At 45.0% G+C, this 17,577-nt stretch overlaps 2 protein-coding genes across 2 annotated transcripts in view; one reads left to right on the forward strand and one right to left on the reverse strand.

The window, feature by feature from the left end:
* Positions 1–6,422, forward strand: part of LOC106813670 (splicing factor 3B subunit 4-like) — a 13,502-nt gene extending 7,080 nt beyond the window's left edge. Inside the window, exons 2-10 of the mRNA XM_014817868.1 lie at positions 2,759–2,842; positions 3,014–3,159; positions 3,388–3,516; positions 3,916–4,096; positions 4,287–4,436; positions 4,816–4,968; positions 5,156–5,290; positions 5,770–5,877; positions 6,022–6,422. Coding sequence (XP_014673354.1) covers positions 2,759–2,842; positions 3,014–3,159; positions 3,388–3,516; positions 3,916–4,096; positions 4,287–4,436; positions 4,816–4,968; positions 5,156–5,290; positions 5,770–5,877; positions 6,022–6,158 — 1,223 coding nt within the window. The 3' untranslated portion in view covers positions 6,159–6,422. The remainder of the gene's footprint in view (positions 1–2,758; positions 2,843–3,013; positions 3,160–3,387; positions 3,517–3,915; positions 4,097–4,286; positions 4,437–4,815; positions 4,969–5,155; positions 5,291–5,769; positions 5,878–6,021) is intronic.
* Positions 6,423–9,156: 2,734 nt separating this feature from the next.
* LOC106813666 (cilia- and flagella-associated protein 74-like) overlaps positions 9,157–17,577 on the reverse strand; it is a 19,270-nt gene continuing 10,849 nt past the window's right edge. Inside the window, 10 exon segments of the mRNA XM_014817863.1 lie at positions 9,157–9,806; positions 10,144–10,400; positions 10,781–12,132; positions 12,822–13,035; positions 14,010–14,173; positions 14,656–14,843; positions 15,097–15,304; positions 15,563–15,640; positions 15,642–15,688; positions 15,870–15,916. Of these exon segments, the coding sequence (XP_014673349.1) occupies positions 9,714–9,806; positions 10,144–10,400; positions 10,781–12,132; positions 12,822–13,035; positions 14,010–14,173; positions 14,656–14,843; positions 15,097–15,304; positions 15,563–15,640; positions 15,642–15,688; positions 15,870–15,916 (2,648 nt within the window). The 3' untranslated portion in view covers positions 9,157–9,713.

Raw genomic sequence — 17,577 nt, forward strand, 5'->3', positions numbered from 1 at the left:
ATGATGTAGACATGTACCCACTGACAATGTAAGGGTAAAATATAAATGTATGATAATATATAAGGGTAAACGCACTTCCACAGTGGCAGTGCAGTTTAATGTTATAAACTGATCATTTTCAGATTGCAAAATACAGACAAAACTCATAAAAAAAAAAAAATGTTGCGTAATTGTTGCCTGATAGGCCAAATGAATCGGTTATGTAAGGTGTATGACCTTGAATTGGCATCCCAGATTATATTTTAAGTGATATTGCATCACTTACATGCATCTCCAGTTCAAAAAGTTGCACAACTTCTACAGATTATGTGTTATGTAATACCCGATCACGGCCATTTTGTAAAATGGCCGCCATTTTGGCCCCAGGAGGAATATGCAATGTCCCTATATCCAAAAATATTCCTAGTGATATGTAATAAATGTGAGCCAAATTATATGCTTTTATCATCAAACCCACAATTTTTTCACATATCTGCTGCACTAAACATGAACAAGTGAAGACTGAAGTGCCTCAAAGAAATCATATTATAATGAAGTGGCTCATATACTTATTTAAATTATTACTATTGTCAGGAGTCTCACACATTGAACATTAGACTGACACATTTCAATTTCGTCTCACATCCGTATGCCAATGACAATACGTGGTTTTCTCATTCGGATATACATGTTTCTTATTATTGTCTGAACGGCTATTTCACTGTTGTCACTGTGCCATCTGTTTGAACTTTCCAGGTCTAGGAAGCTGCTTTATAATGGTTTTAAATCATAAAACATGGCAGATTTAACTCTGGACCTCACTTTCCGAGATTGCACCACCTTTTACCCTGCTGGCGCATAACCCTATACCTAGATACAATAATGTAACCCAAACCCAGGAGTAGGGTTACAACGCGAGCTTATTCTTTTCTTTGGAGGAGCCTCTGAGTGATTCACTCAGGGCGGTTTTATGGTGCGTTTTTCGAGACTAGAACTTCCAAACTTGGTTTATTCTAAACACGAACCTTTCTCCACTATCCTGGGACTTACTATGTGTCACAATACTCTGTATTAAACTAATATAACCTGTTACAAAATTTCGAAGCGACGAGCGGTGACATTTCGAGTGCCATTTCTGTTAACCTGTGGCGTACTCATCCTCAATGCGCATATCATTCGGCTAACTTCGGCTCCAAGATCGAATGCATCATGGGATGCCGGCTGTCAGTCATGACGTCACCAGAGCCAGCATGTCAAGGCAACAGAAAAATCGGCTTGGGGCTGAAGTTAGCCGAACGCTATGCGCATTGGGAATGCGTACGTCACAGGTCAACAGAAATGGCACTCAAAATATCGCCGCTCGTCACTTCGAAATTTTGTAACAGGTTATATTAGTTTAATATGTACATCATCCATACCACTATCCTGTATTGTGATACATAGTAAGTCCCAGGATAGTGGAGAAAGGTTCGTGTTTAGAATAAACCCAGTTTGGAAGTTCTAGTCTCGAAAAACGCACCATAAAACCGCCCTGAGTGAATCACTCAGGGGCTCTTCCAAAGAAAAGAATAGGCTCGCATTGTAACCCTACTCCTGGGTTTTGGTTACATTATTGTATCTCAGGCTTTCAGATTTGAAAAGTACAGGAGGACTACTAATGACTCCCCTAGGACACCATAGGGGGTCTTTTCACGCTCCATAATCACACCCTTAAGAGGCATGATGAGAGCTCCACTAAAAAATCACACCCTTAAGAGGCATGATGGAGAGCTCCACTAAAAAATCACACCCTTAAGAGGCATGATGGAGAGCTCCACTAAAAATCACACCTTTAAATGGGATGATGGAGAGCTCCTTGAGGGCTCTCCATCATGCCTCTTGGGGTGTGATGATGGAATCATGACCAATCCTCAGTCTAGAGTGAAATCCAAAACGAAAATTGGGATGTCATGTCAATTTACTGATTATCATTCATCTTCATCTTCATTTATTCAATGGCTTCGTCAGGATTACATTCTTTTCATCCAACAACCCAACACTAGCACACAAATTAATAAAAGAGTTGATCGGATGTAAAAATAAACTTGTTTTATTTATTCTGATTTCCATCCTTAGAGATTCTAATCCATGTACCTGCATATTTCAGCACAAAATATCATCACAATCCATCAACAAACTAGCCAAATTACTTGTACGTAGTAGCCACGTATGTAGCCCCTCCAGCCCTACGACTGTTTCACGTCGGCAGAAAACCACTTCTCGCCACATATAGTAGAAAACGAGCAGGTAACTTGTGGCTACCGTATAGGTACCTGTATTTGGATGCTGTTGTTTAGTTGTATTTATATATATATATAAACCAGAGGGTAGTAACCAGACCTGTACCTCTGCCATACGTTCAATTACTTACACACGACAAATTGTTGTGTGTTGCTAACCTTTTTGTACCCCCCTACATTGAGAAATCTAGTGGAGCACTATTTCAACATAATAGACATACTTTTGGTGCGCGATTTCAACCACTTTTATGAGGCGCGATGATGCGCGCACCATGGCACAATTTCGTGTGCGCGGTGGAGCGCGAGCGCGATCGCGCCCCTTAAAAATGAAAGCCTGGTATCTACCCTATACCCTGCAAGCAGGTGCTCAGACCTACACAACAACACTGAGCTGTGCTAGACTTATTGCAAACCTCACACATTTGAGCAGTTGTAATTGAGATCTATGTATTTCTCTGAATAGTATGTTTGTGATGATAAATACATGTTTCTTTGTGTAGATGCCACAATTTATGTGGGTGGATTGGATGAAAAGGTGACAGAAGCTTTGCTATGGGAACTGTTTGTTCAAGCAGGTCCTGTAGGTAAGTAAATTAGAAACAATGAACAAGACTTTGCCAGTAATGTTCATGAAATAGCAAATAGATGCATGCAAGCATTATGATTAGCAGAAAAGTCACTGTGCTTGTGTATGTGGGTGCATTATTGCAAATGGATTTGGTATAGTATGGATGTATATATATGTGTTTTTACAGTAAATGTTCACATGCCAAAGGACAGAGTAACGCAAGCACATCAGGGTTATGGCTTTGTGGAATTCATGGGCGAGGAAGATGCAGATTATGCCATAAAAATCATGAATATGATTAAACTATATGGCAAGCCTATACGCGTGAATAAGGTATTTCATTAGTTCAGATTTGTCATCTAAAGTGTAAATAAGATTGTTGTTTACCAAGTAGACCATTAATTAGGAAACATGTGAATTCAGACTGGAATATAATTTTTTAGTGTTATTAACAAATCTTTTTACAATATATCCTGTTTAGAGTAAAATATTTAAAATCCGTTATATCACCATATTCAATAAGTTTAATTATTGTATATATATATGTACGTGTTTCTGTAGGCATCTGCACACCAGAAGAACTTGGATGTGGGCGCCAATATATTCATTGGTAATCTCGATCCAGAGATTGATGAGAAATTACTTTACGACACATTCAGTGCATTCGGCGTCATCCTTCAAACGCCCAAGGTACAAGATGTTGTGAAAGACGGGTATTAAGAAACTAATGACGGACGATATGTCCTCGTTCAACACAAGTTTAATACAATTGTACATTGGTTGTGTGCAATCAATAAGTAACATGTAACTCAGTCTTGGATTGTTGCTGCAATAATGCGCTCGCTATGAGCGTGGTTCAAATGTAATAGGAATTTAATAACCCCATCCAATCACCATCCCAAGCTGTTTTGGCATAAGTTTATTTGAATGTGTTGTAATTTTGCAAGGTAGTAATTTATGCACTACAAAACCCTGAGACTCACTCATTCTCGTAAATGAGTGCAATAGAAGTAAACAATTTCTTTCACTCATGACATCTATGCAAGCAAGTGTTAAGGGTATGATTGAAATCAATGTTATCCATTGCAGATTATGAGAGATCCGGACACAGGCAACTCTAAAGGTTACGCATTCATCAACTTTGCTAGCTTTGAGGCATCAGATGCAGCAATAGAGGCAATGAATGGACAATACCTATGTAACCGACCAATCACGATCTCGTACGCGTTCAAAAAAGACTCCAAGGGCGAACGTCACGGCTCTGCGGCAGGTAATGTCATCTAGTGGTACAAGGCATGATACTGCTTTGCATTGGGTAACAAATTTGTGCTACCCTTCAGGTTTTCAAGGGTATGAAAAAGCAAGTGCTGCAGATAATGAACACATGTTGAACTCTAATGTTGGTTTTGAAGATTTATTCATTATAAATTTCACATTAACATAGACATTGTCTTGTTTAGAGCGGTTACTGGCTGCACAGAATCCCCTCTCGCAGGCGGATAGGCCACACACACTGTTTGCCGATGCTCCTCCCCCTCTGCAACAGCAGTCTGCATTGCCGGCACCTCCACCACCCCCCGGCGGTGGAATGCCTCCTCTGCCTCCATCGGGTAAGATGTTGAGTTTTGTTTTGTGATATTAATACATGCCATGTTTAAATGTATTCAATCTTCCTTCAATGGTTCCTAGCAAACAACCTATATATATATCGCGTCAGCATTTTATTTTAATTCAAACCAAGACGTAGTAATCTGGTTAATTCAGAGATCTGTAGCACTTTTGTGGGTTTAGTTCAATGGTATAGATCACATTTATCATTTACCTGCAGCGGTACCAAGTGTAAGCATAACACTGACATGTAGGTTTAGCATTATACTCGAATATTTTCTGCATTAGTTTGAATATTGTTCTGTAATAATGATGGTGACAATCTCACCAATGATAAATATCAAAACACTGATATTAATAAATGTTGTGCTTTGTATATAGGTGGACAGCCCCCTGTGCCCACTATGCCTCCACCACCTATGCCACCTATGGGTGTTCCACCACCAACAAGTATTGGAGGGTCATCCGGCCCACCAGCAATGCCTCCACCACATTATCCACCCCCTGGTGGTTGGGGTCAACAACAGCAACAAGGTACAGAAGAATTGATTTTGATCCACATGGATATTATAGCTTTGGGGTGTCAACCGTTTGTGTGATGTCAAGAATTGTCCACAAAGATTATCTGAATGTTATAGGTCTTTCTCAGTTGTGTGCTCTGTTGCCTTGTCATTGATGTTATACATTCAATTATGCAGACAATTGTTCTGATTGTGGATAGGTGGCGCTCCATACATGCCCCGACCTCCGATGGGAGGTTACTCTCAGTCTCAAAACGTAGGTGGCGGCACTCAGCAGCCGGTACAGTCATCAATGGGAACCCCACAGCAGGGCAGCTACCAGGGTGGATGGAATGGTAGGCATGGCATGTACATCTTCTATAATGATGATAATTTGTTCCAGCAACACAATTGTAATAAAAAACTATTTCTAAATAAATATAGGAATTACGTGCCAAAATAACACTAGCATACTGCCATCTAGCTCTAGTACTATAGCCCGCGTTCGATAAACTGCCGCAGGCGCTATATATATGCTAAAGGCCCTGCGGCAGTTTATCGAACGCGGGCTATAGTACTAGAGCATACTGCCATCGCAATGCAAATGATCAGATAAAATTGCATCGTTATACAGGATCTTACTGCATAGGAAATACACCCTGCATAGCATGAAACCTAAGGGTAGGCTAGAATGAATGCAATAATTTTGAAACCGAACATTTGTAGACACTGATAAGATATTGCAACAGCTGTGTGAAACTAATAAGATATTAGAGCGTGTGCGTCCAACTGATTGATATATGGAGACACCGCTTGACTATGGCATGCTTGACAGCACCGTATGGGGGATATGGTGGCCCGCCACACCCCGGAATGAGACCGCCACCTGGATGGAGAGGACCGCCTCCAAGAGGCCCACCACCCCCTGGCTACGGAGGACCAGGTAAATCTGTATTTCATTCGCGTGCATGCGCAACCGTGTTCTGAAAATAAAAACTTCACGATCATTTTCTCCAGCACGACCGAGTCAGTTTACCATGAAATTTGTGACAGTTACATCAGAGTCGGTGTTTTGCTTTGTGCCCAGCTCGGACACCTCCACGAGGCATGCCCCCACGATTAATGAGACCACCTATGTTAAGAGGAGGCATGAGGATGCCTCCCCCACCCCCAGGGCCACCTAGGAGCTTTCCACAAGCATACAGTCCACAGGAGCATGGATGATGACTACGCAACAACGTGTATGCCTGTATGTGTAAATAATATATGCTCAGCTTTATATAGTAGTATCGCAGGTATGTGTATTGCCGTGTTATTGTGAGGTACGGAGTGAAGCGACTTCTAACGACCAAATGAATTATGAATGATTACATCGATACATTAAGTTACATGGCGAGCAATCAGCCGTCAGATTGTGTTTTTAGCTCATCTGACATAGTCAGATGCAGCTTGTAGAATCGCATGAGCGTGCGTCCGTGCGTCAACAGTTGGGCACAAATCTTAACCGCTCGACGTACGGTCACGATATTCGGGACGGGGAATTGCAGTGGATGGACAGAAGCCCTGGTTCAGGCAGGAGTTGCTACACCGGGAACAGCCGACTCCTTCATCAAAGCCGCCCATGTGACGCACACTCGATGGGCTCACCAGGTCACAGCTAGTGTTCTGTATCTCCTTCGACAGGAGGGTTACACCCAATACTGTGACGGGTTGGATGAGGGACAGGTTCCAATGTCAGTAGAAGTCTGGTGTGCTAGCCGAGCTGATACAAGTCCCCAGTTCAAGTTCTGGTCGATTATGCTGCAGCTGGAACTGGAAATCATGATCTACGTGAGATCGCTACGCGAGGGCGACTTCATGCTCTACATCGATGCCTTGACCAAGCTTGTACCCTGGTTCTTTGCCCTGGGGCACACAAATTACGCAAGGTGGATTCCAGTTCACTTGCGTGACATGGTGGCACTGGAAGACAAGCATCCAGATGTGTTTGCAGAGTTCATGGCTGGGAACTTCACAGTGAAGAAGACAACACACGCATTCTCTGCTTTGGCCATCGACCAGGCACATGAGCAGAATAACGCATCAGCGAAAGGAAATGGCGGAGCAGTCGGCCTGACTAAGAATCCTGCAGCATTGCAGCGCTGGATGGTGTCCGGTCCTGAGATGGCAAGAGTGATTGCAGAGTTCCGCGCCACAGCAGAGACGAGAACAAAGAAGCCTGATTCCAGGCACCATGAGCAGACAAAGCATACACAGCTGGCGTTTGCTCGAGATGTTAAGTCACTCTCCGGTGTCATGAGAGAAATGGGGAACCCCTTCTGTGATGACAGCAATGATCTCCTGGTACTAGACAGCAGGAACCTGGCAGACCCAGCAGTCATCGACACTGTGCACCAGATCGAGAAGCTGGGGCAGGAGCAGTACCACACGTATGTCAATGAGCGGCTTGTGAACCAGACGAAGCCCATCACCGACCCAATCAGGAGAAACAACCTTCCTCTCTTCAGCCGACCTCCAGTCAGAGAGAAATCAAGAACCCAGCTTCAGCTGGCGTTGCTCAAGAATGACTGCTCCCTATTCTCCCGGCTGTTCATTTCAGCCCAGATGCGTGATGGAGATCTAGACGACTTCTTTGCTCATGAGAACCAGGCCTGTCCCCCTGCCCTGTCACAGATGGGCAAAATGAGACTGGGCAAAAAGTCTGACCTCGTGGTATGCTTAGAAGATATGATCCCTCCACAAGAGAATGTAGCCAGTCCTCACGTTGAAGTCAACTGGCACCTGGTGGTGCGAAGACGTTCTGTGACTATGCAACACAGGTTTTCTTGCCGTACATCACATCTCAGCTACAGCATGCAATCAGAGTGGATGTCGTCTGGGATGAATACCTGCCAGACAGTTTGAAGGCCGACACTCGAACAAAGAGAGGTAGAGGCATCCGGAGACGAGTCGAGCCATCTAGTTCCATACCAGAGGGACGGGGGGGGGGGGTCAAAAGTCAAAGGTCAAGAGGTGTAAAAGAAGGGGGAACATTCCCTCCTTAACTTAAGGTATGGGGAGGAAATGCAGAATTGCGGCACCAATCTAAACGGCTCGACCTAGGCTCGTGATAGTCAGTGTATAGCATCATGGTAAGAAAAGCCATCACTGTGCCGAAATTGGAGGTCACAGGTCAAAGGTTAATGGGGCACAGGGCAGATTTTAGACATTTTCTGAGGACATGGTCTGACGGAGCCATTGAAAAACTTTTTTGTTTCAGCGGTGACCTAGCATTTTTATGGCTTTATTGAAAGGACCATGAAATGTACTTTCTGCTGACATGTGAAGAGTCGGTGTCGGATAACCTTTTGACCCTCAAGAGGAGGGTTAAACATGGATTTGTTGACTGTTAACAAAGGACTGAACTGCTTTTGCTATTGGGGATGTGAGGCTACAGTTGCACAGTTCAATTGCAAAGGCAAATGTTTGTTGAACAAGGTTTACGCTCCTTAAATCATATTATTATCTAAAGCAGTCTGTATTAGCACCCTGAGTAGCACCCTGTAATAAATAGCACACTGTAATGAACCCTGAATGCTTGCGTGTGTAGGCAAAAACATGGGTGCAGCCCATTACGCATGCATGGGGGTTAACTGGCACTATTCTAATCATAATTATTGCCTGGCAACCTGCAATTCAGATGTGTTAACTCACAGCTGAGAGAAATTCTCGCCTGCCTGAATATACTTGGATTTCAGCAACTCAATGGAGTGAGGTTATCACGCACGAAGGGTGATGCCATCTTTGATTATTGATCACACTTGCACGCACCATCTCGCGGCAACTGCTTTTGCTATTAGAGCCCCTCCACGCGCCCCCTCCCCCCACTCTCCCACCACCACCACTACGCTCGCGCTCGACGCATATCCATGATAACATGTTAATATAGCGAAGTCATTAAAGTTACACAGCTGTATATTTATTACTGCACTACCGGTATAGCAAAGCCTAGCTATCATAGATTTTAGATCTGTATTAGTAGCATCCTAGATATATGCTCTGAGCGCGAACGCGGTGATGGGACGGTGCTCTTCATTCGTTTGCCAATGAGTTTAGCATCAGAACACCTGCCGTCAGGTGAGCGCTGTCGCTGTGCGGCACTTGTTAGTTAAACTTTCCTCCGACTGATGTTTTTATTTTTAATGTGAGAAATGTCATCAAATTATTTGAATGAACAAAAATGTTGTGTGGAAAACAAAAAGAACCTTTTTATGTGACTTACAGTTCTCAGTACACCACGTGAAATAAGGAGCATTCAACGTGTTAGGTTTTGTCACTACTGATAGTTTCAATGTTTTAATGTCCTGCATTCACTTTTGGTTAATAACTGCAATACCACATTCCACTGTTTAATAGTTTTGCACAAAAGCCTATCTATGTAACATTCTCTGCCAATCAGGTTAATTATGACAAATAAAGGAGTGGTACTTGTGCCATTATGATAAAAATGTTCTATTCAAAATCTTTTCTATAAGAAATGGTAGCCATTATCACTGCAGTGGGAACAAAAAATAAGTGGCAATTGAAAGAAGGCTGTGAGAAAAGGGTAAAATGTTTGACAGTTAATATTCAGTGGAAAACATTAGATGTTTAAAAACTTGTGGACACCGTTCACATTCGTTTTGTTAAGATAATTTTCTTCCCAAATATATTTGGTCGTTCATCAGACATCAGCATTTCAAATAAATGGCAAACACAACTAGACAACTTGCAGCAATAAGCTATTCTTTTCCGAAGCGTTTACGTAGTAAACGCCACCTGCAGCAGCAACCTATATTGTTCTTGTACGTCGCCTTTAAGAGTCACGCTAACCTCGCTCCGTATAACTTGGCCCTGAAAGATAATATGACTGGATACTTACTTAGTTGCTACGCTATGTAGTATGTACGATTCAACAGCTCAAGAAAAATGTTCCATTTATTCATACTGCATGACAACATATTTACCACAAAATGCTGCCACCTAGTATTGGCCAAGCTATGGTTATAACAGAATGCAGATGATGTGAAAGAAATGCATGCATAGTGCAATTATGTCATGGTCTCATACAGTCAATCCTGTATATAACAGTCACTCAAGCAAAATGCCAAGTGTTCATTCTGAAGAGCTAATTTCTCTGTATAACTAATTCACGGGAGATGACTGCTAACATGTGTTTGACCGTACATACCTCATCTTCCATATGTTCACCATTGGAAGGCTTCCATGTAACCAACACCTCCCTCTCTGTCCCCGCATCCACCTGTGCCTTTGTGGGTTCGATTACGAACCCACACTCGCTCGCCGGTGCTGTACCGTCAACCTGGAATTCTCCATTCTTCTTCTGCACGCCTGACGTCGGCTGTACAACGCCGACATACAGCCGGGCGGTAACAGGCAAGCAACTACCAGCCCGTGTCTTGAGGTGTAGCAGGATGGTCTTTTCAACTGCGTGAAAGAAGGACATGGATTTCTGGCATGACATGTACGTGTATGTGTGCATGATGGCGCATAGATATTGTACATTTTGACTCCATCAGATCATGTTTTTATTCACGTGAATAGCTGCGATTTCTATGCCGATTGAGATAGGATGATGGTGCTGTTCTTGCTGTGATACTGTGTAAGCATGCACACGTTTACGTATCGGGTTTATCAAGCCTTCGAAAAGTCATTCATGAAATTCAAATATTTCATAGTGTCCTACGATGCACAATCCTTTAAGAATTAGGTTAGCTGCAGTTCCTATGTGGGCGAAATTATTATGCAGGGAGAGCACCAGAAATGTTGCATTGGCAACTTAATCTCCCTGCTGTTTACATACGTACCGACGTCCGAGAGCGGTGCTGTGATCATCAGCGCATCTTTGCCCGCCGCTGGAAAAGTGGCGCCCCCACGGACGTACATCGCATGTTCGGCGGCCGACCCGTGCAGCCGCACAACATGTGCCTCTTGTTTTCCGAACATCACAATGCGCGCAATATCGTCGAGTGCGGCGCTGCAGGCGCGGTCAGGGTGGAACGTCGTGGTGATGGTTGCCACGGCGCCCGGCTGCAGCGTGCCGGCTGCTGGGGAGCAGGAGAACACAGGCTGACAGCTGCGCAGCATCATCACATACCCCGGCGACGACACGGAGCCGCGAGTCGTCGGATGCTCTGCTGTTTCTTCTCCAGCTACGCTATGCTGCACTGTGCATTGATGTGCTTTGGTATCCTGCAATTCACTGTGCTGCTCAATGCTAGTTTCCTCCTTGCTATGCTGCACCACGCTACCCTGCACTTCGCTATGCTGTATCTTGCTAACCTGCAATGTGCTGTGCTGCACCACTCCACCCTGCAAGTCACTGTCCTGTACCATGCTATCCTGCACAATGCTATACTGCACCGGAATGGACGAGACGTTCTTGACCGCAAACGTTTTCGTCACAGTATCACCGATGAGGGTGCAGCCCATCTCCACCACATTGGCGCCCTCTATCTCTGCTGCGCCAGTGCCCTCTATCTCTAGTTCCAGTACGGGCAAGACAGCTTCTCCCCGCAGCGTCACAGCAATGTTCGATGCGCCGGCCTTAACGTGGAGTACTTCCAGGAAGCTCCGCGCCGACTTCGGCGCAAACTCGATCACGAGCGTAGAGACGGTTGCCGGTGGCAACGGACGGAGCGCGTTCAGCAGCCAGAAGGGCCCGTGGAGGTCGAGCGGGGTCGCGGTCGGCGTTAGTTCGCACTCAGACACGTTCTCGACGATGGCGCGTTGGACGGTGCGGCGTCCCACGGCCACCGCGCCGAAGTCCACGACGTGTCCAGCGTGTGGGAGCAGCAGAAGATCCGGTCTCACCGCAGGACAGCTCAGCTCCACGTACAACGTGCTAGTGTCGATGAGTCGCAGTCCCGCAGCATCCATCACGCTGCCCCGTGCTAGAAAACACGGTACGGACACGTCCACCAAAGACCCATCAAAGAGGCGCATTAAGAACTCCTTTGCGGCGCGATAGTCGTCAGAGTTTTCGTCAATGCTAAAGGGCGCCACAGGAGAGGGTGGTTCGTCTGGACTGGGGACCTTTGCCATGGATTGCTGGCGGCTCACGGAACCTCGCTTGCTTGCTGCCGACTCCTTCCCCTTCTTGTGTTTCTTTTGTGGTTCCTTCTCAAGCTTGGAGGTCTGTGGAGAGAGCTGTGTCTTCCTGCGGGCGGCAGTCGTAAGGATTAGATTTGGTAGAGAGTTTAGTGTGGTAAGTAACCTATAGAACTACTAATTACTACGATATATTGATATGTATGTGTGCGTACGGGCGTGCATGCATACATGCATGTGTGCAGTCAAGCGTGCATGTGTGCGTGTGAGCGTGCATGCATGTGTGCGTTCGTGCGAGCGAGCGTGCATGTGTGCGTGCGTGCGAGCGTGCGAGCGAGCGAGCATGCATGTGTGCGTTCGTGCGAGCGTGCGTGCGTGCATGCATGTGTGCGTGCGAGCGAACGTGCATGTGTGCATATGTGCGAGCAAACGTGCATGTGTGCATATGTGCGAGCGTGCGTGCACGGGTGCAGGTGCGTGTGCATGCGCATGTATGTTTATGCGCGCATGTGTTTATGTGTGTACGTGCATGTACACATGGCATGTGCCCTAGTGGGTGTATGTGTCGTATGTGTGCCCGAGAGGAGACACGCTTCCACATGGAGAGGTGTACCACATCACTGTTGTAAAATTCATATGGAAATAAGGAATATCTGTGCAATTTGAAACATATACGCGGCTACTACAGTTCGGATCTCTCCCACAATGCCATAGTTCATCAAGAGTCGGGTACACCTAAGCAGTGCACACTTAAGCACATGCCCAAGAGGCCTGAGAATATACGTAAGGTGCCTATACCTGAGCAGGTGCTCCTCTGCGTGCCTGCTGTCTATCATGCTGGCTGCACACTTGCGTATGTATTCGTCGTGCAGGGTTGGCTTGAAGCGTAGGGCGAGGCATTGGCTCTCCCCAGGTGCCAGGGTTCCTGTGCGTGGCTGCACCGACACGGGGCATCCGTCCGGCATCGCAAAGCCATAGGACACGCGCTCGCCGGTGGCTGCCGGCGCATCACCTGGTGAGAGGAGGGCTCGCGAGTTTACATTAGAGGTTCGCGTTTCTGCCGTCGCACCCACCAGATGACATGGCACTGTGTCTCACATTAATGTTTAACCGGGTTAGGGATTTAGACGTTTGGCTGCCCAACAGTTGTTGTCACCTGGCTAGTACACCATTCATGAACGCTTACAGCACATAAATCAATATGTATATGAATATATTTATCAATACAGAATCACAGATATTGATAGGCATGCTTTGTGTAGAGATAGACGGTACAGTATATAAATAACCAAGTTAATTTTTTTTATTTTTAACTCAACCGTGCTGGTATGAAACGTACCACTGACGTTTCGCCTCCTGTCAGGAAGCTTTCTCAAAGCTAACTGATGTTAATCAGTTTTGACCACCAGATGGTGTGGTGGTCAATAGCTTAGTCCACACGTGACTAAGCCTGTATCCCCCCTCGTCCCGGTTGATGTTTGGGGTCTTGCGGATCCAAATGGCCTCCTTGATCCAACGCCTGATTTTGTTAGGCTCGCGATCAATGATCTTCGAATTCTCCCAATTGATGGTGTGGTTGTCCTTCGCTACATGATCAGTGATCGCGGATTTGGTGATTTAAACATCAACCGGGACGAGGGGGGATACAGGCTTAGTCACGTGTGGACTAAGCTATTGACCACCACACCATCTGGTGGTCAAAACTGATTAACATCAGTTAGCTTTGAGAAAGCTTCCTGACAGGAGGCGAAACGTCAGCGGTACGTTTCATACCAGCACGGTTGAGTAAAAATTAACTTGGTTATTTATATTATTCTACCAACCGAATGAACTTATTTAATGAGGTACAGTATATGTTGCTATCTCTTGGAAATTATGCATCATGTACAATACATAGAACGATGAGCAACACATATTAGAGTGTTAGAATAACGTATAAACGATAGTTAATAAAGAATTAATAAAGAACAGGCCCAGTAATCGTACCTTGATCAGGTTTTGAAGTGCAAGCGTGTTTGCGGTGTGGGTACGATATGTGTAGAGTGGTAGTCGTGGTGTTATACAGGCAGGTAGGTGCAAAGGCAACCACCTGATGAGAGAGGCGCAGTGGCGGCTCTACACCAATACCACTACACTCAATCTTGAAGCATCTATGATAAGATACAATAACAGACTTGAATGATTGCACACAGAATATTATGGCCAAAATTATATCGACACTTGACACAAATATTTTTAAATCACTGAATATAGATGACTGAATTACCTGCCTATGGGCAGTGTAGATTACAACATTGATTGAGAATGCATACAGTGATCGTGTAAGAGGTGTTATAAAAATGTGTCCTAGAAACAAGGTGCCGCAAAGTTGACGTTGTCGTTAACTTGTTGTTGTTTGATGCTAAAAACGTGCGACCACCCTAGCAACAATATCCGGGGGGGGGGGGGAAGTGTCGTTATCTCACTCCACCAGATTCTATTGTGCTGCTTACAAAACATGCAGATGCATGCATCTATAAATTCGACATTTCGTATCTCTGAGTGTGTGGAGTTAACATATATCGAGCTGCAGACAGAGTGGCTAACAACCTCTCTACGAGCCGCTCTACACGACAGCTGCTTGTTCTCCTACCTTGAGAAGGTAGTCTTGCAGACGATGTGGAAGTGGTGCATTTTGGCGCTCGTTGGACTGAAGAGCAACTGCAGTGTGGCGGTCTGCTGCGGCAGCAGGGAGATGAAGCCATCGCCAGGCTGCACGTCGATGCATGCTGGCAGCTTTACAAACCCCAGCTCTTGCCTCACGAGCGACGGATTCTTTACCTGCAATGCAAGATAACTAGCAAGTCTGCAGCGTGAGAAATTAGTACATACATTAAAAATGTTTCAATTTCGAGATGAAGTCTAAATTTGTCACTAAACCAAGTTTCGACGACCAGTCTGTTGTCTTCATCATGTGTACTGTTTGTCGTTAGAATATGCCACCAGATTGCAGTATTAAATACATAGCAATGATACAGAAGATGGTAATATTCTTGTCACATGTATTGTGGACCACACAAAAAGGAAAACATACCTGAATACATTTGATGACTGTTTCATACACAGTACAGTGCCCAAAATCTATGCTGGAATCGCTGAATGTCAGATCAGAGCTAGTGACTATGGCATAGATGTAGCAATCCAGAGGTTTTGTGTGGTTGCCAACCCTGATATTGACAGGTGCTTGCAGAACTCCTGTGTCACCATCAAAGTACGGCATGCTGCTGTGCAGAATCCCACCTCTAAATATAAAAAATGTAAAATATGCAGATACTACGTATGTATAGAATATACTACTGGATATATATATAGTACTATGGATACCAAAACGCTAATTATCTAGACAGCACAAATTCTTGGTATTTTTCAAGTTGCCGTAATAACTAACATATCTGCTATTAGGTGAGACTATATATATATATATTTCTCTAGATTGTGTGTTTTTAAACAATGATATTAAAATAATTCCTTTAAAATACTCGTCTACTGACAATTACTACCTTGGCAGAAACCTGATCAGTGCAGTCAGCTGAGATTTCGCCTGCACAAATCATTCTTCGGGCAGTACCTCCATTGATCCTTAGTTGCCGTGGAACATCAAACTGTACCTTTTGTTGCTGTGTTTCCTCTAGGCAACAAAAATGGTTAGTTGCACCATTTTATAAAAGTACTTCACACATTTGCTGTTAAAACTCAGAGGCAAATGTGGTGCAAAACTATAGCTGAGATGCATTCCTGGTGATTTCGTACATTTTGGAAAGCTTTCGGGTTTAGTGATTCATGGGTACCTGTTGTGCACAGTTATACTGTCCTGGTGCACGCGACCTCGTCCACGAACCACAGATCGTTCATGTGGCCTAAAACACGCAAGACATAAGATAAGCGTACCTTCTCGAGTTGCACGAGCAGCAGCACAGGCATTCTGTATGCTGAGTCGGGACATGGTATGTCGCAAGTTATCAACTCGAGCGTTAACATCATCGTAATGTATTCATTATATCAGGACGTAGAGATAACTAGGGAAGGAGTGCTGACTTCAATTAAACAAGGGAAATTTCGTCTTTACTAGCCTGTGTACATACCTACGGACTTTACTTCGGTAACTCATCCAACTTGAGGCCCATTACGAGAACACAATGTCACTGAGTAACATTCGGCCCTTAGCAACGTGCGGAATCGTTTCCAGCGTATAGCACCCGCAAATCCGGAGATTACGACACAAAACGTAACTGACACGATTTTCATTCTGCCTGCCAGCAAAGGTCGATGGCGTCTTGCCAGCCTGAATTTACAAAAGGCGAGCTACTCAACAACAAGCTTGCTCTGCTCGGCAAGGGCGGTGTGGCGCGACGGAGATTGGATCATTGACGCAATCATAGACGCAACAGACGAGTGCTACTGTAATCCTAGTCTATGGCTGTAGCCCTGTAGCCCGTGGGCATGCGAACGCAGAACATTTGGCTTGCCATTACTTTGTTCTGTTTTTCTCGCCGAGAGCAGCCCATGAGCGACAAAATATCCAACATGGACCGCGTAGGAGAAAAAATCAATCTACTGAAAATACAACGAAGACAGGAAAATCACCACGAAGAGCGTAAGCTCTGAACATGACCCGGAAATTAAGAATGTGTGTGCTGCTGGTCAAAGACGACGCCGACGTGCCAACGCAAACTTAGCAGCTAACATTAGACAGCGCAATGTTCGACGAAGAGCTTGCATCTCGGGCCACGGGTGATGCGTGCTCGTTTATTGGGATAGACTGCGGATAGTGGTGCTATTGTGCGGCCGCTTATACCACGCTGCCGCGCAGCTGAGCAGCCAGACTGCTGCTGATTGCGGTGGGGGGGGGGGGCGCATACCAGCTGTACAGAATACGTCAGTAGCAAAGTTAATAGCTCTGCCGAGTGTTGCGTCGCATGTCCAATCTCTCTGCGCGCGCACACCGCCTTGCCCGAGATACGCACACACTTTAACGTAACTGCCTTTTGTTTAAAAATTTCCAACCCAGAGAGGACAAACGCACGTGAAAAGATGGAATGACTTTGGCTGGCAGCAGAAATGGAAAAAATCGTCGTCGTACGTTTTAGCTCTATATCTCGGATAGCGGGTGTATACCGCAGGAACACGGATTTAGCACGATGCTAGGCGAGACTCTACTCAGGGGGATGTACGAATTCTAGTAATCGTAGGTATTTGACACAGGCTAAGTAAAGCAGCGAATTTCCCTTGCCTTTATTGAAGTCACACCTCTTTCCGATACTACTTATCTCCTGATTAATATCGTCACATCCCTTAAAATTGTGGCCATGCCATACGATATACGCTTCGTGATCTGTTCTTAAATACAAAGATATAGCGATTTCATGATGACATTGGTTCTTCCTGTATGATTGGTTTGAATCTACAAACTTGCCGCTTCGCAAATTCACACAAAAAAACATACCTTATGGTGCACCAGAGACTGGAATATCTACATGCGCTGCCTACTGAAACCCACTGGTACCTGCAAACACAT

Source organism: Priapulus caudatus, unplaced genomic scaffold (genome assembly GCF_000485595.1).
Source record: "Priapulus caudatus unplaced genomic scaffold, Priapulus_caudatus-5.0.1 Scaffold807, whole genome shotgun sequence".
NCBI classification, from domain to species: Eukaryota; Metazoa; Priapulida; class Priapulimorpha; order Priapulimorphida; family Priapulidae; genus Priapulus; species Priapulus caudatus.